The following is a 23,535-nucleotide window of genomic DNA, read 5'->3' as shown; positions in this document are numbered from 1 at the left end:
CTTTTTTCGCGTAGAATCACCCCCTTTCCGCTTGTACCACCAGTTACCAACCACCCTGTATACCCGATTGTTCGCTAAAAGATTATTGTTGACAATCGCGAGAAAATAGTCTGCTGTTTAGATTGAAAGTGCAATTCTTTTCAATTATAGAGACATGAATTGTTTCGCGCATTGTTTGCATTGCAAAGATTTCATCGTTGTTTCTTCTTCTTCATCGTTACGTATTCTTTCGTTTGTTTCTTCGTTAGTGAATTTTGCTTACTGCACAGCAAGAAAGATGATATTGTGCTCGAAATCATTGACTACTGGTAGAATTTATTGTTATAACACGACAGTCGAAAGAAAATAATTGGTAACTCATTAGAATTGAATGTAAATTCCATTTTTATAATAAATGTATTTAAAATTCTACACATTATTTGGAGACTATCTACGAAAGTATTTCTTAATAAAATAATGGTTTATTAGAATATCAAATTAAAAATTGACTTGTATAATTTATTTTAATATAAATGGATTTAAATTGAGGAAATTATTATCAATATAAAACACTGCGTTAACCATGAGAAGCTATATTAAAATTAAAAATTAATTTTATTAAATTTTGAATTTTGTTCTGCACACACTTGTCTAAAATATTTCAATATACCTTATCGCAAAATAGAGCAGAACATATATGTATATTCTGGAGAATGCTACAGAATGAATCTGTATCTTTATTTTATTAATTTCATTCCATTAACGACTAGTATTTTATCAATATATTTATCAACTATTAATTGTTTATATTTAATTGTTTATTCAATATGTGAATTCAAATATTTTGGTAATATGTAATAATACTTTTCAACTATTATGTATAAACTTTGCTTGATATTCGTAATTATCTATGTTTTAAGTTTTCTGGAATATATTATAAAATTAAATGAAGATATAAAAAATATATTACATATTTGCACAAATAATCATATGTAGAATGTATTTGCTATTATGCGTGCACAACGGGATTAAAAATTAGGTTAGTATAATACAGGTAATAAAAATAAATAAAAGATCATGTTTACATACCTTGGGCGTCAAACTGTCGTCTTCTACGAAGCATGCTTCTTCCTTGAGATGAAATGGGACCTGTTCTCCCATGATTATCGTCGTGTGGCTCATCTTCACCTGCACTTGTTGCGCTATCGCGTTGCACTACTTCATCACTTCCGATCGTCGACGGAACCGCACTACTTCCGTTTCCACCGAAAAACTTCACTTTCCTAGCCAGTTCCACGTATCCATGAAGACCAGTTTCGCTTAATCTAATCGGGAAGAAGAAACAAAATAAAAGTATTACAGAAAATTTAAAAAACATATTAAGATAATTAATATATTAATTATCGAAATAAGTAATAATTATTCAATGTTATTTATAGCAAGTGTTTTATATTAATATTAATAATATTATTACTAATTCAGGTTTTGTTGGAAATGAAAATTATAAAAATAAGTTTTTCACTGTTTGATAAGTTGTCTTATAACACGATTTTCACAGATATTCTTGATGCACTTTTCTTTCAAATGAAATCTTAACAATAAATACACTAATTTTTCAACTGTAACATTATCTCTATCTAAATACGATATGCAAATGGTTTAATATCAAAATAATAGTAATTTAATGTTAAAATAGAAAATTTGAGAGACTCAAGTATGTATTGAAAAAAGCAATAAATTTGTATTAACATTGCTTTTACCTTTTTACACAAAATAATAAAAAGTTGCATGTCTCTCAAATATCAACAACTTTATAAAGCGAAATTCTACGGTTCAGCTTTCTTTTATTCAAAGCAAAGACAAAAGATTCTAAGAAAATGTGCTAGACTTAAAAATCTGTCACTTCAGACGTAGAACTACGTTTCACCGCAATTATTGAAATTCTTTTCACTGGATCGATTTCTAATTCATGTATAAGAGTGAAATTTCCGCCACTACTTGCTAATGATCGATTATTCCGGTAGTAAATAGTTGATTATTCGAAGTGCGTGTTAGATACGGTAAATTAAGTGGTAAATTAAATTTCGCGACTTGAAGCGTCGCGTGATTTAATTTACACACACCTGACACTCTCGCTACCGCTGCTCTCGTATCTAGTGCTATTAGATTCCCTTCTGGTCCTTGTAATCGCATCTCGTATTCTTTGGGACGCGGAGCACGAGTCACCCGTTTTCCGTGGAAGTGCAGGAGTTGGTTCGCTCTCACTCTCCCTTGGGCTGTATCTCGACGATCTAGTGCTCAGTGGACTTGCTTCCGGAGATAAGTGCTGTAAGGAATTCAATATTTGTTTGTATTTCTACTATATTGTAGTATAATAAATAATAGAAAAGTCTATAAAAGAAATAATATGGCTGTATCATATATATGGTAATATATTATACAATATATATTATACCATAATATATTAATATTATATTATATATGATATAATATATATTAATATATTATACCATAATATATACCATAATATATTAATATTATATTATATATGATATAATATATATTATACCATAATATATTATACCATATATTATACAATATATGTTAATATTTGTACATACATTGTACATTGGAATATTTTTTATTTAAGTAATGTAAGTATTACTTAGTATTACTTGTATTAGTAATCTAAGTAGTGTCGCATTTGATATCCTCAAAGATAGAAAATTTTAATTATTATTCAAACGATTTAAGTATTTTTTAGTAGTTTAAATAATTGTAAATAAAACAGTCATGTTATATGGTAGAGAAAGAAATTCTGATAAGAAATATATTTTTTAAGCAGAATCTATATCCATAGAATGTTAGGCCAGAATGAAAGATTATGTTTGAATTAGAAAGAGTTATTTAGAAATTACATACAATTTTCTTGTTTTTACATCTGTCCTATCTGAACCTTTGTTTATATCTTCTAAACACCTTAACAATTGTGAATGATCCTTAACTTTACGAAACTATTTTTAGTACATAAAATATTGGACATACTGTTGTAGAATTCAAATTAGTTAAATGCTATAAAAATAATTAATGCTGTTTGCTTTATTTATTTGCGTGACTTAAGCATTTTACAAAACCACTCTGTTTGAAAATAACGATGGCCACGTTTTGTTGACTATAACTTGATTGCTATGTAGACATTGAATTTAATGGTCGTATTCATAGGTACAGAAGACAATGGTAATTCCACATATAGGTATTATATAATGAAGAGTACAGGGAAAAGTTGTTTTGTATAATATTCAATAATAATATATTATAGTATTTATTTATATTAATTTTACTATAGTATTTAATAATAAAATGTTATATAATAAAATATTATTAAATACTATCAACTCCGAAACTTTTCAGGTGCGTATTCAATTACAAAAATAAATTTCTATTTGCTTTTGCTATGATTATAAACTAGGCCACGTGATTCAGATAGTGATCCATTAAATCATACTTATACTTATCCGTTAAATGTTGTACACGAAATAATGTTGGACATATAGATAAGTTTTATCTTTCACTTTATATATTGTTTTCCTCCGATTATTATGAGCATCGTTATTCATGCATCGACTACTATACTCTTAAAACGAGTATATTAAAATCAACGATAAAATACATAAAATATAGTTAACTTACACTGGAGCAACGTTTATTTGGAGTATCATCCGTATCATCAGGATTGGAAAACTCCTCCTTTGAAAACTTCCGACGTACCTATATCGAATACAGTTAATACAAAGTAAAATTAGACTTATACTCAACTTAATATGTATTAATACTTGAAAGTATTAGCCTCATAAAAATCTAATTAACTTTCAAATTATACAACAAATTGAAACTCAATCAAATCTTCAAACTACCAAATCCTTCATAACACAGCCACCAGATACTAACCACTTGAAAATCGTCGGATTTCCTCCCACATGCAGAATCTTTCCTGTCATACGTTCCAAACGCGGTATCGGCCTCGGAATTTTCGATCAGGCTTTCAGCGATCTCCTTCATAGAGTCCGTGTTCTTATCGTTCTCCAATGCTTCTGTCTCCTCGACTATCAAGTTTTCCTCTTTGTTCGCCTCCTTTTCTCCTTTCTTCACGCCTTCTTGTTCTTCCAACAGCTTCTCGTCGGTGACGACCACGTCGAGCATCGTCTGTTCGTTGGCCGCCGCCTCGGCTTTCACTCTCTCATGCTGGTTCACGCGTGGCCCTTCCTCGTCATTTCTCGACGACTTGCCATAGAGGCTTTCCTTACTGCCCTCTCTGTCCGGTGCCCTCGTCCTGCCTTGTTCGTGTACCGTCGACTTCGATTTCGACGTGGTCGAGACGCCCACGCGTTCCTCCGTCCTCTCCTGCTTCTCCTCTTTCCCGGCTTGCTTTCCTTTTGCAGCAACAGCCGCGTTATTCGCATTTGAATTCGCGCTCTCCCTACCCACGTCTTCGCGGCTGTTGTCCCGCCGGAATAGCCGAATGCCGTACTTAGAGTCCTCCTTCCCTGTCGATTGGTTGAAGAACGATGCTCGGGTTTCTTCTTTCGACTCTTTTCGGTTAGACTTGAATACGCAGCGGATATCGTCCTTGCTATCTTGGCGCTTTAGTCGGTCTTCCTTGATTTTTGGAGATAAAAGTTTGGGGATCAGGCTAGGTAAGCTTATGTCCTCGCGACTTCGACGCAAGTCGTCGGTACTACCTCGGTATCTGGAAGAAATTCAAATGCTGTTTAGTAAGATGCATAACGTGATATAATAATATAATCTATTGTATGTGTAACATCTACAATGATGTATAGATATCTATATCATGGATGTGTTATTTTCAAGTACGGTAGAGCCCCTCTTATTTCGGTTCAATTTCTTGTTTTGAGACATCAATTCTTGAGATAGCATTCTCAGTATTGCGCATTAATTGTGGGAATATAAACATTTTTGTTCAAGCTATTTTATTATCATTTTATTTTTAATACATGTTTCCTACTGATCTTCAGTTCACTTTTTAAATCAATCCTTGTTGAGTTTCAGTATTTCATATCCGATGTTTCCCTAATTTGTCTTCATATATTGTTTGTAAACACGTAAATATTTTATGTAGAATAATCGCTAAAAAGTATATGACACCACTATAATTCCAAAACGATGGAATGCAAACTAAGCAGGTGTCAATAACTCGATTACACATTTTCACGTTTCCTTTGAACGTTAACAATCTTAACTTTGCAATTTTTGTTTTAGTCCAAACGATTTCTCGAACAGATTTACTTGCTTTGAAACTAAACAAAACGTGAATTATCATGACGAATCGCATAAATAATACCTAGGTCATGATTGAAAATCACTGAAAATCAGGGTACTTTTGAGGAATATTTCGATGAATCTTATGGGTGTGTAACGAAATTTTTGTTTTATTCGAAACGATTCCTCGAATGAGTATACATCCTTCGAAATTAAATCAAACATAAAACGAGCTATATAAACGAAACCTTGATTGAATCCGTGATTGAATAAATACCTTTGAGGGATGAGAGAACGTTTGGATGATTCTTGGGGGCTTCTAATATCCTCGAATTCCTTGCAGCTTCTTTTAAATATTGGGATATTCGATTTTCTATCTCCATGTTTAATTGGAGATTTTATCTCTGGTGAAATAAACTTCGACAATATTCTCGGTGGTTTTATCAATGAAATTCTTGGTATACTTTGCTCTTGGCTACCTGTCGTCTCGTCTGGCTCTTCGACCTTTGTTTTATTGCAGCTGGTGGTTGCAGCGGATCGGTCGTTTTTCTTCGTTTTTATAGCATTCGACGATAGCACTTCCTCATCCTGTTTATTAAACAGCTTTTCTATTCGTTTCGCATTCGTTCGTTCGTTAGTTTCGACTCGTGACGTCAATTTTTCGAGAGAAATCGATTCGTTTTTTGTTATCGCATCTTTGCATGGATCGCCTTTCGTGGAACTATTACTTTCATCGAACTGTTCATTCGCATCCTTGGCAACTGCTTCCTTTTCATCAGAATTCCACGTTTCTCTGTCAACGGACTTTACGATTTCATTCTTGCTAATGATTTCCCGATATTCTTGATGACGAGACGGCAAACTTCGATATATACGCAATTCTGGCGATTTCCTTGCTGCGGACCAACGTGTGGGTGGACCTATGCACAGAACGTATAAACAATTTATTGGATTCTTTTGATAAGAAAGTAAAATTTTCGATACGTCAAATATCGATGAAAGTACTTGCATTGAAAATGAATTCAAATTTTTAGATTTATTATAGTAATCAGTTGGTCTGCTAAATGTACGACAATTTACAATGAGGGCAAAACTTGATGCAAGCCTTTGAAACTGAGTAACATTTAAAATTGGACCAAACGATACAGATCTTTTTGAAAGGTTACGGAGATTAGTTTACTAAATGACGTACAAAAACAATTTTGGGAAAACTGCAATTGACCGAACTTCAACTTTATTATCTGAGCATGTAGAAAAATTTAAACAACACATTTTATAGATTTATATCAGTTATATATATGCTGAAAATTTTATTGATGTAAAAACAAGCGAGAGGCATCGAAAGATGTAGATTTTGGGCCAAAAGACGTGGAAACTGTGATTTTCGCCATTTTATAGTCCATAGCGACGTTAACCAATTTTGATGAAATTTTCAGCACGTATATAATTAACATAAATCTACAAAATGTGATCGTTAACGTAAATCTTCAAATTGCTTAAATTATCATTACAGGTTTGGATAAAAAAAAAGTTGAAAAAGTGACCTTTCCTTTTTTTTCCAACCAATGGCAATTTCTTCCCATTTTTTTATACATCGCGTGGTAAATTAATCCTTCTAAATTCTTAAAAAAAAAAAAAAAAAAAATCCAGGTCGTTTAGTCCAATTTTGGAAAAGTTACTCAGTTTCAAATAATGTTACATCGGTTTTGCTCCTCGCGTATATATATATATGTGTGCATGTATGAATTATGATATATTTTACGCTATTCCTAATAATTTTACTATATCTAATGTAGTTAGTATTGGATCTAATGAACAGAAATATTGGAGTAAAAGTTTATAGAAAACAAATTTATAATCCTTAAAATCTTTTTAACTATTTCTTGGCTGTAAGATAATGACAAAATTTATAGACAGGGTGGTCGGTATCTGGTAGTACAAGCGGAAAGGGGGCGATTCTACGCGAAAAAAGAAGTCGAAAATATAGAATAAAAATTTTTTGTTTGAGGCTTTGTTTTCGAAAAAACAGACTTTGAATTTTCGCTCGGTACGCGTGCGGTACGTTATAACGGATCTCACTGTAGATCGTTGTCTCGATGGAAAAATTAAAAAAAAATTTTTATTCTATATTTTCGACCTCTTTTTTCGCGTAGAATCACCCCCTTCCCGCTTGTATCACCAGTTACCAACCACCCTGTATATCTATTTAATATTTCTATTGCATAAGATATAGTAGAAATTGGATGGCTCTAATGAAAAAATATAATGGAATGGTAAAATATTAAGTTGTCCGAAAACTGTCTTTCTTTTACACACACGTCTTTTACAACGATGCATTTTTATACAAACATGAAACTTAACCTGTCGAACGTTGTGATTTTTATCTTGATAGAACAAAATGCATCATACGTAATTCGATAAAATAATATAAAACGAAAAATGTTGTGCATCCATTATTTCCTCATAAAACGAAAGAAACTTTTCGGACGACCTAATATTTTAGTTTCAATTAACTCTTTATGAACGCTTAATTTTTGTTATTACAAATTTCTGTCAAGAATTGGAAAACAATCAGAAATTTGAATAAGCTCTTTTTTGAATAATAAATTTAGTAATACATTAAATTGTTGCAGTCTGTATTTCCATTATAAACATCTATTATAAACGTTGAGTTATATTCAGTGAATATATTTCCCACATGCTTCTAAAATAGCGTTTTCAAATATATATGATTTTATTTTTCACGTTTGACTTATGTTTTCCAAAAACAACATTCTTCCTCTTTTTTATTTCTTAGATGAAATTCAAGTTCTCTTTTTGAAAAACTAAATTGATAAGACATTGCATTAATTCAATGAAATGATTTGCTGCTATATGTATGTATACAAATCCACATGTAACTACTGTTACATAACTACTATTTACTTATTTATGGCATTTAATGTGAAAGTAAGAAGATAATACTATACACAGGGTGGTTGGTAACTGGTGGTACAAGCGGAAAGGGGGTGATTCTACGCGAAAAAATAAGTCGAAAATATAGAATAAAAATTTTTTGTTTGAGGCTTTGTTTTCGAAAAAACCGACTTTGAATTTTCGCTCGGTACGGTAATTTTCGTGCGGTACGTTATAACGGATCTCACTGTAGATCGTTGTCTCGATGGAAAAATTTAAAAAAAAAAAAGAAATTAAAAAAAAATTTTTATTCTATATTTTCGACTTCTTTTTTCCCCTTCCCGCTTGTACCACCAGTTACCAAACACCCTGTATATTATACACTATAGAATATATCGTATATAGTATACGCTATATAGTATATAGTATATAGAAGATATACTATATTTGATATTTCACATTGATATGTTAATTATTTATATGGAATATGCTATTACGCTCAAATCTGTATGTATTTAATTCATATGAATTTATACAATAATATTATTACGATTCTAAGATCGTAATAAAATGTCGAACTTGACATTAGAACTATAAATATAACATATATAGAATAAAGAATAATATTCAACAAACCGTTGATTGTCCAAGCTCGTCGGATGCTGCTTTTCAATAATTCCACAGGTGACGCTGCTTTTCCATTTACAGATTTACATACTGAATTTACATAAGTCCATTTCTCAGTAACAACGTGTAATTCCCTAAAGAAACAAAAGTACAAGTTCAATTTTTGCAGAAGAAAGGTAGAAGCAAAAATACCTAATTTTTTAGTAGAAAAAAGACAGCAACACTAACAAGAGGAAATACTTTTCAATTACCATATCAAACCATTCCATAAGGAACGTTATTTCTTACTTGTCTTAAATTTTGTATCCAAAATTAGGTCGTATGTAAGGAAATCAGTACAATCAGTAATTAGAAAAATTATAAATACGTATATATATATATATAGAAATAATCAATACTAATGAATCGTGACGAAAATACTCAGAAAATAGCGATGTTCAGATGAAAAGCAGAAATATTAAATATAAAAAGAGTATAATTATAAAAGAGTATACTATAAGAGTAAACTATAAAAGAGTATAATTTGAAATCTGTATATTAATCTCTCTAATCTTTAAATTTTTAATTACTTTGCGCTCCGCAAGAGCTTTTCCAAGAAATAGAAAAAATTCAATAGAATCCGGAATTTGAGGACGATAATCAAACGAGAGTAACCTATCAATTGTCAAAAGTTTAACAATTTTTCAGGGTGATTAAATTGCCAAAAAATTGATACATCCATTAATCCATTTATCCATTAATACATACGATAAACTCCATTTTTCAAAGATTTAAAGTTACACGTATAATGCATATAATACGACATTACTTACAAAATGATCTAATGTCTTTCATACTTCATAGGTAATCAATACGTATAAAAATTTACAAAATGACCATAATAACTAGTACTCTTAATAATACGATCAACTACAAAGCCAAATGCTTAATTGAAGCCTGTCGCTTACTTGGAAAATATTAAAAGAGTTTGTTAACTTTATTTTTATAAATCTATATTTAATACACTAGAATTTTATATAGATTGCATTTTATTAATTTTACGATATAGGGATACAAAAATTTACAGCGACCAACAGAATCCATCAAAATTTATTTTTATGGTGGCTTAAGAGATTAATATAATTTTTGACAAAATCTACATTTAATATAATATTTTGTACGATATTAAATCTTAGCAAATTTACTATATACAAAAAAAAAATTGCTTTATAATATAGAGTATTTTAAACCTTACTTTTAATATGCATCGAAACTGCATTACTTTCAAACGATTTTAAATTATGTCAATTATTTTATAAAGAAGAAGATAAGCGATCTTATAAACCAGAAAAGCACAAAGAATCAAGGAAATGTCGGACTGAATCTTAGTAAAGTTGCGAACAACGTAAGCTATGCAAAAAGGAAACGGTGTAACAATGGAAGAATTACTCACGCGATCTTATAGCAAATGTTACAGATCCATTCGACGTCTTTGTTATCGGCAGGGCTCCTGACCTCGATACGGCACTGTCTGCAAACTCTGTGCCTGCAGCGTGTGCACAGAGCACCGGTGTTGTAAAATCTACCAAACGGTGCACCGCATCTGGTGCATTTACGTCCTTGGTACGATAGTTCACCCGACGCCTTCAGTAGTCCCCTCCTTCGGAGGTATTGCAGATCAGCCTTCAGTCTTCTGTAAAACGTACAGTTCCTTTGCATTACCCTCCCGATTGCACCTTACTGTCGGCTTACGATAACATCGTACTTGCATTAATTACAGTGGTGTGCAAAAGTTTCCAGTCAGATAGATTTTTCACTTCCTATTCCAAAGATGATATCTAAGAATTTTCAATAATATTGACTATAAGAACATGGTAAGTAATAGTAGCAAGATAAAATAGTATAATCAATAGACAGTATAATATAGTTATATAATATTAATTAAAATTCTTAAGAGCGTCATCTTTGGAATATGAAACGAAAAAACGTTTCAGAAACTCTTGAATACTATTGCAGATCCTACTATGAATAGCAATACAAGAAAAATGTAGATAACATGTTCCTCGAATTAGTGTAACATTTTTATTCTAAGATAGCACAATTAATAAACGACCAATTGTCATTGATTGAAACAGATATAATTGATACTTTATTTTGTTCACTCTCCAAATATCTTTACTTGAATCCATGAAAACCATACATATGCGGATTATTTTAGCAATAGTATAAATGTAGTAGAATATATGTATATGTATATATAAGACACTTTTAGATAAAGTAATTAAGCGATATCAATACGTTCCATTGACTAAAATCAAGTAGAAAAATATCTTGTTACATCTCACTAAATGTATTATAGCACATGTTCATTATTCGATTTAGTTTCTTTTCAAGATTACAATTATCAGCTTCTAAATATTAAACGTAAATGATTATAATCGAAACAAATAAGTTGCAAAACAAAACATTTGGAACCTGTCTTTTTGAGGACTAGTTCTAGGATAAAATAAGTTATAATTTTAGGATAGGGTAGATTTGCTTGAATATCAATGAATTAGGAAATCTAAATATGCAAAAGCATACAAACTACGCATAATATACAAAAATATTTTGAGAGTGAAGCGATCCATTTTGATTTTGATTCTGTAACTTTATACATAAACTAATCTAACTTTAATAAATCTAACTTTATACATAAAAATATAAATATGCGTAAGCATCCGCAGCTTACTCGTAAATACTCTATTCGAAATGGTGATGAGTTTCCCAAACTCTGATTTATAAGGTACTACACCTGATTTTGTGACAAGAGTTTGGAAAATTGGAACTAACGATATTAATAGTTTATTAGATATTAACATTAACTTTCTCCGGTTAACTACGCTCAACTCGACATTTTTTAAATATACAGGGTGGTTGGTAACTGGTGGTACGAGCGGAAAGGGAGTGATTCTACGCGAAAAAAGAAGTCGAAAATATTGAATAAAATTTTTTTTCTTTTTTTTAATTTTTCCATCGAGACAACGATCTACAGTGAGATCCGTTATAACGTATCGCACGCGTACCGAGCGAAAATTTAAAGTCGATTTTCTCGAAAACAAAGCCTCAAATGAAAAATTTTTATTCTATATTTTCGACTTCTTTTTTCGCGTAGAATCGCCCCCTTTCCGCTTGTACCACCAGTTACCGACCACCTTGTATAAAACATACATTTTTGTGCTATACCTTCATTTATCGCAAAAATGTTATCCTAGACAAGCACACAAGCACAAAAGAACAAAGCACGTTTAAATTCTAAATAATTTTTTAAAATAGATTGATTATTGCTTATAAATCACCTGGAATTAAATGTCAACTACTGCTTGGACCATAAAAAGTTGAAGTTACCTGCGGTTTTATCTTATGGAGTAAGAATACAATTAGTTTCAGTTCTTCAAGCTCTACCATTATATGAATGCTTATCAAAAAATCAAAATAATCGTATCGGGTCCTTGGATATTTATAGTCCTCGGGACTGCGGATATTTGAGTAAATTTATATTTTTAAAAAAGCAAATAAAGAAATAGAACTTAATCAGAAATTTGTTTTACATATTAAACATTATAATAGGTGCCAAGTTTTGCATTCTGTGTATTTTTGCATGTTTAAGTTTTCTACAAATGCATAAAAACTCGCTGCCTAATCGTTACATTAACTCGAAGATTATTGTATCAATTTCTTGTTATTACACAACGACAATTAATTGAAGGAGGTTTTGCGCCTTTTCGACCATACATACCAATTTCACAACATTTCTAAAGCTTGCTACTTGCTTTTCAGGAAAATGATCTTCTAAATTAATCATATTGCAACTGATCTCAATATAAAATAAAGAAAAAAGGTGTTTTGCGAAAGCTATTATTTATTATTCGTCGAACATGCTAGGAGAAATTAATAAACTACGAATCTTCGTGCATTTATGAAAAGTTCAAAGATGCAGAAATGTAAATACAGAATTCACATAGGAGACAAAAGTACATAAAATAACCAAAGTATAACTGAATAATATTTAGAGCAAATGAAACAAATCTCTCTTTAGATTTCATCCCTTCAACTTTAAAGTTTATAAAAATGCATAATCTACTATTTAGCGAGTCTTTAACGTTTATTATGCACTATTGACTAGTCGATATGCGATCGTTGCATTAGTTTTATTGATCGATGAAAACGAACAAGTTATGACCAGTGACATGCACACACCACAGTATCACGATTGTGCCCCGTTAATGCTACAGTACTCACGCAATGAACGCAACTGACGCACGTGATGTATTCCTGTGGAAATCAATGACTGTTCTACGGCTCACCGTACATCCCGCCGAAACACGCGTCACCACGTTTGGTATCTCAGTTAACACCAGAAAGCGATCTTCGCTTTTGACATTAGGCAGAGGAGAAGTGTGTAAAGTACAGCACGTATTGAATATATCGAAAAATTGCATTGGTATCTTATTTAATTATCGCACTTATTACATAACGTTTAATTATAACACATTCATGTTTATTGTTAATTGAAAACATGTTGAAATGGAGTTGCTATATGTATAAGAAATTGTGAGAGATAAGCACTTATATTCTCTCGTTTAGAAATTTTCAGAAATGCGTTCCTTAAATGCATGATTTTTCTAAACATTGAAAACCTTTTGAAATTGTCAATTATTTCATTGTTTCTTATTTCTTAATTACTTATTAATGTGTACGTATAATATTATAGATGTTAAATATGAAAATACCACATAATATAATATTAATATATTAAATATGAAAACAAATCGAAACCTAATTATTATAAACATATAATAAATTGGGTACTTTTGATAGTATACTATAATTTTCAATGTACTTTAACGTAATAACATTTTGAATGTCAAAAAACTAACACCTACTATATATAGAATAATATAGAATACTAAGACATTGCAATTTATAGAAAGATTATTAAACGACTCTATATATTGGAAGATACAGTAAATTGATCAAATATTATAAATATTATTTGTTTACATTTAACTTAAGATTTACGATTATTTATAGGTATTAGTCTCTTAATGGTTTTCTTAGGTTTTACTATAAATAAAATTATGGAAATACGTCATTTGTTTTCTTTGTGAGAGACTGAATCATATATTAAATCATGTATCATAAATAATGAATTAAAAAAATTTACAAAATGTGCGAAGTTGATCAATTTAGCTTCATTTATATAACATCACAAAATTGGTTATCTCTCTCATCATTGGATTAAGTTTAAATGGGACTACATAAAAATGCGCTCGCCTACTTCAGAAGTGTAATCATAACATAAATTGTACTAGTTTTTTGCGAATATTTCGGAAACTAAGGCCAAATGGCGGTAACACGTATAGAAAAAAGTTGTTAAGAATGACTTTGACAATATATTTCAAGGTCATTAAAATCGATGAAGCGTACCCTTTTCTATATAATTATCCCATTTTTCCACAAATTCCAGTATATTTCGCACACAAATTAATTAAAAATGTTACACAATCTATCGATCACAATCTAATCCACGAAATATCTCATGTCCTCGAATATTAAGCAGAAAGCATAAAAGGCACTTGAGACTGCAATGTGTTAACAGAATAATTCGGATAAATAAAACGACAGCTTCTCTGACTTTTGGTCCGAGGACAGTAACTCTTGGACGATCGCGCAGTTGCCGTATCGCTCGTATCTAGCTTCTTTTGTTGTAAAAAAAGAATTGACACACCACGCAAGAAAGATTGCTACATCTTTCTGGTTGGTGCCAATGTTGCGTTAGTGTACCTCGTAGGTGTTCCACCAAGTGGCATATATCTGGTTTTCATTCCCGTCGCATACTGATAGAGCATATTAACGTAACATACTATGTATACGATGCAATGGACACGACCAAATAACAGTGAACGATATTTTCTTTGACTTTTAGACAACCCGATCGAGTACTCGAATATCTTCCTCCTGTTTCTCTCTATCTCTTTTTTTCTCTTTTTTCTGGAATTGTGTTTGTGCGTGTAGTATAGGAACAAAATACGATAAGAATAAACATCTACGTATTAGATGTATATAAGCTCATGAATGTATTCGAACATTTGTAGATGCCCTTTATGAATACATTATGTGTGCTATACAAAACATTTTAAAATTTCATTAGCACCGTTGTGAGACTTGACTATTATAATTAGATTGGTAACGTTTAAAATACGAAATATATATATATATATATATATATGTATGTACATATACAGATATATTTGCACTATATATAATAATTTAATAATGATAATTTAATAATTTATAATTTATATATACATATATAAATTACAAGATATTTAGTGCAAATATGTCTGTATTTCGCAGTGATCACAAAAGTATTTAAACAGTCAACTATCCATTATATTGAAAACCTCAATACATATTCAGTTGGACCAAATTTAACATCTATTATATGCTATAGATGGTTATTCAGGCTGTATAACACTTTTATTAAATATATGTTTAAAATTTTATGTGTTTAATATGTTTTATATGTTTATATTTAATATGTTTAAATTTTACTGTGCTAATGTAATTTAAAAATGTTTTATATAAATTTATGATATAAAAGTTTCCTATGGTAAGTGTTTCCATGTTCAAAATACTAAAATAAGTAATTGAGATGTTCGCATTAACTGATATTCATTGATTTTTAAGTATTACATTATTTATATTATTAAATATAGTATTCATTTAAAAGATTTGAAATTTTTTGATTCTATCTAAAATGCAGTATTTTTTTATATTTGTATTTAATTAATATTTTGGTCCACAAGTATTATTTATGCTTGTTTGTACGTCCAGAGACAGGGATGTTGCACTTTGCGTTGTAAATTATAAAACAAATACATAGTAAAATTTATACGTGATGCGCACAAAATATTCATGCAGAAATTATCATCGTACTTTATTTTTAGGAAACTGTGAAACATTAACTTGTTGCTGTACGTGAAGATGGAAAATTCTATTTTATTATTCTTTTATTTTCCTTTTTGTTCGAAAATACAGTATGTACGGTTTATTAAGTACTTATTTTGATAAGTAAGCTTTTGGATATGTATATATCCAAGCAAAAATGTATCTGTATTCCTTATTTTTAACTTTTTTCTCTAATTCTCATTCCTTGTTCAAACCTGCTTAATAGCAATAGAAAATATAAGTTAACAATATTAACAATTTATATTAATTAATAATTAACATAATCGGTGAAAATATATTTTTCCACGTTGCTTTTACTACCTGTAATAAAAATTTGGCCAATTTATTATCCCCATTATAGAAAACATAATTAAATTACTTATATAATTCAATTTGTTTACGTTATTAATTCCATCTAATGTATAATAGCACAAATATTTAAAAAATAGAAAATCTTACATTTATATAATTTTATATGTAATTCAAATTTTTAATTCATCACAATTCTTAAGATAATTTATCAAATAGTATTTAACAAAATTATAGTATTTAAACATAAATTAGCTTCATAACGTAAACGTAGCTTCCTTCTAGTTCTTTTCGTTGTTTTTTTTTATTTCTATATATATACGTATATATACATATACCGTTAGCCTACATACCTTTAACCTCTATCCATGAAGGATAGAATTTCCGATGCAAACATTTACTCTTATATGATTAGAATACAGTAAGCAAATTTCTAGAATGTGTTAATTTATTGCTTTATATAATCCTGACATAATTTTTGCTACATTTAACACAAGCGAAACAATGAATCGAACAATCTTTACATTTGAAGCGTTTAACTATCAAATATTTTATCAAATTCATTAGATATATTATTTAACGGAATATCTGGCAAAAAATTCATTTATAACATATTTACAGATATACATCAAATGATTGCAAATAGATATTTTTATATAGTCGTTACATTTCATTACATATCTGTAAAAATGTCTCTAAAACAATTTATAAAAGGTCCTAGTACTTAACGAATAATATTAACTTTGAAAATTAAGTTCATTCATACAATAATGTTTATGTCCTGAATAGTATGGATTAAAAAGCTGCAACAGAGTAGATTTATTAAAAATTATTTATAAAAGTAATTATCTAAAAGTAGTTACTTACAAATTACTTATATTAAATAGATGTATCTATAAATAAACGTATTTCCAATTCCAATATATACATAAATATACCTTTTCCAATTTAACTAAATTTCTAATATATTGCAATATATTTTCTTCTAATTTAACTAAACCAAATAGCCAGTTAATGTGCTTCTTTAACTAATTTAATTTCACACACTTATTTGAATACATTTATAAAACCAAATTTATAACTGAGAATTACCATAAAGTTTTGAATGATTTAGGTTAAGTTTAAATCAGCATTTGTTGAAACCAGTAAACGTGTAAAGTAGAAGAATGGACACAGTTGTCACATCCGATCAGCAAAAGACGAAAGTAGTAGAAGCAAACCCACAAAGAATCACTGCGCGCCAATCCCACGCATCTGCCTTAAGGGCATTAAAAGCTGTGCAGATTTATGTATTAATTTAAAAATTTTATCTTCAATGGTCTTGATAAATGCCTTGTCTAAAATCACATAAATTATTAAACTAAATATATGTAGTATTAATAATTTGTCACTTTGACAATAATCATTCGAACGGAGTTTTTCATTGTAAGTATTCCTCTTGTTAAATTTATTTTGTTTATTATTAAGATTACGTTATATATTGTATATACATTTTCCCTAAAAAATCGGAGATATCGGAACATGACTTGTGAATAATCTTGTCATTTTAATAATATTCATTCAAACGAAGCTTTCTTTTATAAACATGCCTTCTGTAACATTTATTTTATTTGTTACTAATAGCAAAACTATGTCTTTTTATCTATATAAAACAGAAATATTAGAATACGATTTATAGACAATCTTGTTGTGTTAACAAAATTCATTTAAATGATCATTTTATTTTGAATACTCATTTTGTAAAATTTATATCATTTATTGCTAAAGCTATATTCTTTTAAAAGATATAGTACATAATAAAGTAGAATACTATTATGGAAATAAAAAAGAAATCTGAAAGAAAGAATTGAGCTTCATGAAAGGACTAACAATTTTCAGGAAATATACGTGATTACAATTGCAGTATGAAAGCTACTTTGAATCGTCGATTTGCATACAAAATTGAAGAGTTTCGATGAGGCGGAATCCTAACTAAGAATTAACGTCTTTCACGCAGAACAACCTGGAAACAGTGTGTACGATGAAGCTGGTTGAACAGCTTCATCTTCGAGGATAGATTGCTCCAAGATAAAGTTGCGGTTACTATCCTCCTGCTCAAGAAGTAATTAGTGTGATACTATAACGTGACCAGAATGTACCGATTTCGTACTTAACTATTCCATCAGTAGAATATTCTTTTTGAGTAAATTAAAGTTTATCGCAATTAATTCTGTCAAAAATAAAAGTAATAAATGACGGATAATTGGATTTCATTTATCGCCAAACAAATCTAAATTTCATCGATATATATTTTTAAGTAAAGTTAATTCTTAGATAGAAGAACATTTTAACTTATCTTTTATTAAAGAGTAAATACTAGTACCAAAGAAGTATTCATAAATGCTAGGATTATCACAGATTCATCATTTTGATATATTAGTCTTTCATAATCGAAGAACATTCGAGACTTAATCAAGCAACATCCATTCATTCAAACGGAACTTTAAAACAGCTGTACCTTCCACTAAACGTAACTCGTCATATTATGCTTGTATACTCGTTATATTATCAACTTACTAATCTGACAAGCGTATTATTCCTCCTTTGAAATCAGCGACATGGAAATGGTCACGACACTGCACAACTTGACCAGTTTTCCAACAAAACTACATAAATTCTATATAAAATGGTCCAAATAAACGGCAATTACATTAAAACAAAAGTGATCGACGATGTGTAAACGGTTGACGAATCGAGTTCTTTCCCCCAGTAAGATCGGCTTTCACCGATCTCCGTCGTGCCAAAAACACGCGAAAGAACCGAGACTGCTCGATACACCTACGCGTCCCTCTAGTTCCGAGAGAGCGAGATTCAATCGGTCGAAGACACGAAGACTACGTTGACCGCATCCGGTCGAGCGAAACACAGCCGCTAGACTGGGGATCGGCGTCGACTCACCGATGTTCGTTCGCACAATAAAACGAGCCAACCGCGGTGCAAGCTGGTGTCACTTTCCGCCACCATTACTGAGCCGATATTAAGGGCGCACTGGTGTATCCAGAGAGGAGCGTGTGGCATTGGTCGCGCGGCCGCTAGTGGCCGTCCGTCCACTTCCGTTTCGGTTTCGAAGATCGAGGATTACGCTGCGGCAGCAGCTAGCTTCACGTCAGATCTACAAGTTCCCGAAAAACTCGAGATCCGGTGTAGCACATAAGAGCCAGTGACAGTAAACTGGGAAACATTGCACAGCCAGGTACGTAGTGCTTACTTACCTGGACCGCGCAGCCGCTTTAGGTCTTGGTGAACCAAGCGGAGAAGCAACCGGTGAAGCGACCAATCGGCGCTCCTTATCGCTGACGCGGCGTGCAAGCGACACGATGTAGGTGTGTATGTGCACCGATATACATACACACGGGCAAAGGTATCGGCGTGTCGTATCGGTTGTGTTCAGCTATCCGCACGCGGCGGGATTGCGGCTTTTGCCGCGCGATTCGATCGAGGGAACACCGCGAACTTCAGCTCCTCGCGAGCGTAGAGAGATCGCGGTTTCTTCGGAACGCTTCGTTTTACTTCGGTTACCCTCGGTTCGCTTTTGCCTCATACTAGCGGGGGCGTGACTCCACGTAAGTACATTAGACGACGATGACAGTAGGGCTCTGTCTATCGATGTTAACGATTGCGGGTTCTATTTGGCTTGTTCGGTTAGCTTTTTCTCCACGTGGAATACTTGTCGATTTTTTTAAATCGAAGGGCACAGGTGAATCGCATGATAAGTTACATTTCTCATCCTTTATAAAAGAGCAATTTTAAAGTTCAATTTAAATATATTTAATTCTACATCAAAATCGTCTACATTTAATTTTCGAATTAAAAATGTGTCTTTGTGAACCCCTTGCACACTTAAAATATATCAATAATATTATTTACGTGAACTATTATTAATCTTAAAAAGAGCTTATGTAGCAATTAAACAAATATTACTCGTGTCCTAATAAACATCGCGGATTTATCGCTTAATTTTAAAAGATTACATTTTCGAATTTTCCAGGTTATTTCCTTCTTCAGCTACATATTTAATGTTCAAATACTTCGTTTTAACTATCAAAGGACATAATAGTGAGAAAATCAACAAAAACAGACTAAACATATTTCTCAGCCTTGTGGTTTTTAAATGCTTTGATTAAAGAATACGCGTCTAAGATTCCTTTGACAATTTTATTTTATCTTTTCGTTTTGTGCTTTCTAAACGTTATTTTAATCTTGTTTTGTGTTTTTAGATGGTATTGATTCGTTGTCAAATAGCGGACTGCAATAAAGTTTTATAACGTTCATGCTATCATAATAACGTTATATAAAGTTTCTCAGTAATCATACTACAATCGATGAAAGAATAATTCTATGTAAAAAAAAAAGTAAATCGAAAATGTAGGATGACCTTTTTTTCACATAATGCTTGGTTTTAAAAAAAATCGAATTTGAAAATTTGTCGATTGCCGGGCTAATTTGTAATTACGTGTTCAAACCTTACTTTGTCCAAAATGAAGCCTTTGCCAAAAGTTTTATTCTATATTTCCGATTTTATTTTATCACGTAAAGTTATTCCCTTTTTTAATCTACTATTTTAAAATTTAAGAAACCTGAAATTTTGTTATTTTTCCTGCCATCTTTGTTTGGTAATAATTATTATTGAGATAGAAACGTAATTGCATATATATACTTATTTATTTTTGTCATATTACTTCAATTCTAAATTAATTATGTATAGTATATTTGACAGTTTCAGTGTTAAAAGGTAGGAAGCACGAGAAATTTCAAATATTTCGACGTACTTCAATGAAAAATGAAAAACTGCTAGATAGGATCTTTAAATTAAATACGGTCCTATAAATCATGCGGTTTTTCTGAAAGTTGATTTAAAAACGGGATTTTATAAAAGAGGGACAAAAAACTTGGTAGAAAAATGACAAACAGTTATAGAAAATGGGGGACGATAAACATAATTCAGAAACAACAGATAGTTCTTTAGATTACTTGATTTATGAAACGTCTTAATGCTTTCTAATAAATTCTTTTTAATAATGATATGAAATTGATGGAAATTTCGAATCCCGTTAGAAAAGTGATTGGTGAAAGTATGCTGCCTACAGCACTTTGATAATCGTGCATTATTGGTGACAATTATTTTGCGAAAGGCAGACTACTAAATGTTTTATCTTCTTCTTTCTGTACTTTGAACTGAATTCAAGTTTCGTGATTCATTACCTTTACGCAACCTTTTTTCCTCGTTGCGTTCATAGTGAATCACATCACCGATAATTTTTCTTTAATCGATACCTCATACAGAAGCATCGCATAGTTTGTGGTTTCACTATAGAGCACGAACTATGGCCATAAATAGAGTGTTACATGGCCGTATGGAGCTCAAAATATTTAACCCCTTAACCTGCAAGTACGGGCATAGCCCGTAGTACGATGATCGGTCCAAACGTAAATATTACGGGCATAGCCCGTAGTAGATGATCGGACCAAACGTAAATTCTCGAAAGTAAATCGTAGGTTAAGGGGTTAATATTTCAAATTTGCTATTAAATCATTTTCAAAGATAATTCTTAATGTTATTTCTTGCATTTATATGATATTATATTGTCTTTTATTGTATTATGTTAATGAAATTTGTTTTATTATGCTAATACGTTATTGTATGTAGTAATAAAATTTGTTTTATTAAGGTTTTATTTGTATTAACACTAAACCTACCACTATCGGCCAATTTGACAGTTTTCAAGCTTTTGTACAGCTTTCACATATTTAAACATTATCACATCAAACTATACAGCTTTTTTTAAAATATGCATACAATGTAGTTTTCAGTATTTATTTCTAGTTTTATTTTTTCTTTTTCAAGAAATATATGTAGCCTGTCCTACCTAGCTCCACCGGTCTATTTGACTGCTCGAGATAATATGGTATTTAGTCTTCTAAACAATCAGTATAAAAGAAAGGCTATCTGAATGTAGCATGGCCAACTCAAAAGAAATGATGAAATGGCAATAAAATGCAGTGTCAATTCGAAATCTTGTAGGTGGTTCCTTCAGCTGTTTTTCAATATTCTGGACCTAGCTAGAATAGATGCGTGGGTTTTATATAAAGAAATAACTGGAAAAAAAATGTCAAGGCAGAAGTTTTTATTCCAGTTAGTTAGAGAACTTGACGCTGCGTATCAAGAATTGCGGAGAAAAGGAAATGTGCCAAAGACATAAACAAATTTCGAGTTCGGATTCACATGTACGAAAAACTTGTTAAGTAAAATATTATAAGGGTTATAAAACTACCAAAATCTGTTTGGGATGCAAAAAATATGTGTGCAGCAAATGTACATTTGAGAATAAAATAATTTGTAAAAAATGCAGTAAAGTCGAATAAGCTTTATATTATTCATACAGGGTGGTTGGTAACTGGTGGTACAAGCGGAAAGGGGGTGATTCTACGCGATAGAAGAAGTCGAAAATATAGAAAAAAATTTTTTTTTCATTTTTTTTTTAATTTTTCCATCGAGACAACGATCTACAGTGAGATCCGTTATAACGAGACGCGATAAAGTGCACGCGTACCGAGCGAAAATTCAAAGTCGATTTTCTCGAAAACAAAGCCTCAAAAGAAAAATTTTTATTCTATATTTTCGACTTCTTTTTTCGCGTAAAATCACCCCTTTTCGCTTGTACCACCAGTTACCAACCACCCTGTATATTTAGGAAAATGTGTATGTACGTGTATATAAGGTGTACAGGAACGAAAGAAACTATATAACTACCATTCATTTTTTATCCTCTTTTTCAGTTTATAATTGAAATTATATACTAATAAATTTGTATCGTCGATTTATGAAAGTTGTTCATATGCTAATTCATTCAGCAACAAATTAACTATTTACGTTTAATCATGAAAACAATAATCTTTTTTTAAGGACCGGTCATTTTGACCGAGCACGGTCGAAATAGATATGCATACAAGAAATGTCTGTAGATTTAGTGTTAATTTTTGTTATAAAATCTTTTATAAATCGAAATAAAACTTTTTCTCTATTATTCGATTATCTTCCCCTTCTCTTTTCGTCAGTCACGTACGCTACATTGTTCGTATGAGATTTCAAGTAAAATATTGCGTGATTTCACGCAAAGAATTAACGCACATATGTTGTCAGATACGTGCAGATTTATATCTGCAATGACATAGCTTTGCATCGTCGCAATAGTTCTCAGTAATATATCAATTCTACCTTATACCTATATATATGAACATTGTAACGGCAGCCACATTAATCACGACAATTAAAAGAATAACTTTCTTAACATGTGTAACTGCGTCAGGTGCTAATCTGTGATCGAGATCACGTAATTGTATTCACTCGTATTTGTGTCTCGATAATTTATATCAAAGAGCGTAAAGCTTCGGTTTCTCTGATTTTTAAATTAATTACAAGGTAAGTTACATTGAATA

The 23,535-nt window shown here is 31.0% G+C and overlaps 1 protein-coding gene and 1 long non-coding RNA gene across 4 annotated transcripts in view; one reads left to right on the top strand and one right to left on the bottom strand.

Moving 5' to 3' along the window:
- Positions 1–23,535, bottom strand: part of LOC138183786 (uncharacterized) — a 96,838-nt gene that overhangs the window by 66,048 nt on the left and 7,255 nt on the right. For 2 of the 3 annotated variants that reach the window (XM_069121167.1, XM_069121177.1), the window contains exons 1-8: positions 13,039–13,253; positions 10,211–10,450; positions 8,788–8,912; positions 5,534–6,176; positions 3,928–4,726; positions 3,670–3,747; positions 2,103–2,305; positions 1,069–1,304 (exon numbers count right to left, since the gene is read on the bottom strand). In XM_069121167.1, coding sequence (XP_068977268.1) covers positions 1,069–1,304; positions 2,103–2,305; positions 3,670–3,747; positions 3,928–4,726; positions 5,534–6,176; positions 8,788–8,912; positions 10,211–10,450; positions 13,039–13,238 — 2,524 coding nt within the window. In that variant the 5' untranslated portion in view covers positions 13,239–13,253. Of the gene's footprint in view, positions 1–1,068; positions 1,305–2,102; positions 2,306–3,669; positions 3,748–3,927; positions 4,727–5,533; positions 6,177–8,787; positions 8,913–10,210; positions 10,451–13,038; positions 13,254–23,535 lie in introns of those variants that run through there. The other variant, XM_069121187.1, reaches the window with a different exon arrangement.
- On the top strand, positions 19,428–20,239 carry LOC138184222 (uncharacterized). Its single transcript, XR_011174290.1, has 2 exons — positions 19,428–19,661; positions 20,087–20,239. It is a non-coding gene; the product is annotated as an uncharacterized LOC138184222 (long non-coding RNA).

This window comes from Bombus flavifrons, chromosome 1 (genome assembly GCF_040668555.2).
Source record: "Bombus flavifrons isolate JBK064 chromosome 1, iyBomFlav1_principal, whole genome shotgun sequence".
NCBI classification, from domain to species: Eukaryota; Metazoa; Arthropoda; class Insecta; order Hymenoptera; family Apidae; genus Bombus; species Bombus flavifrons.
Note: the sequence above shows the minus strand (reverse complement) of the source record. Positions and strands in the feature narration are given on the sequence as shown.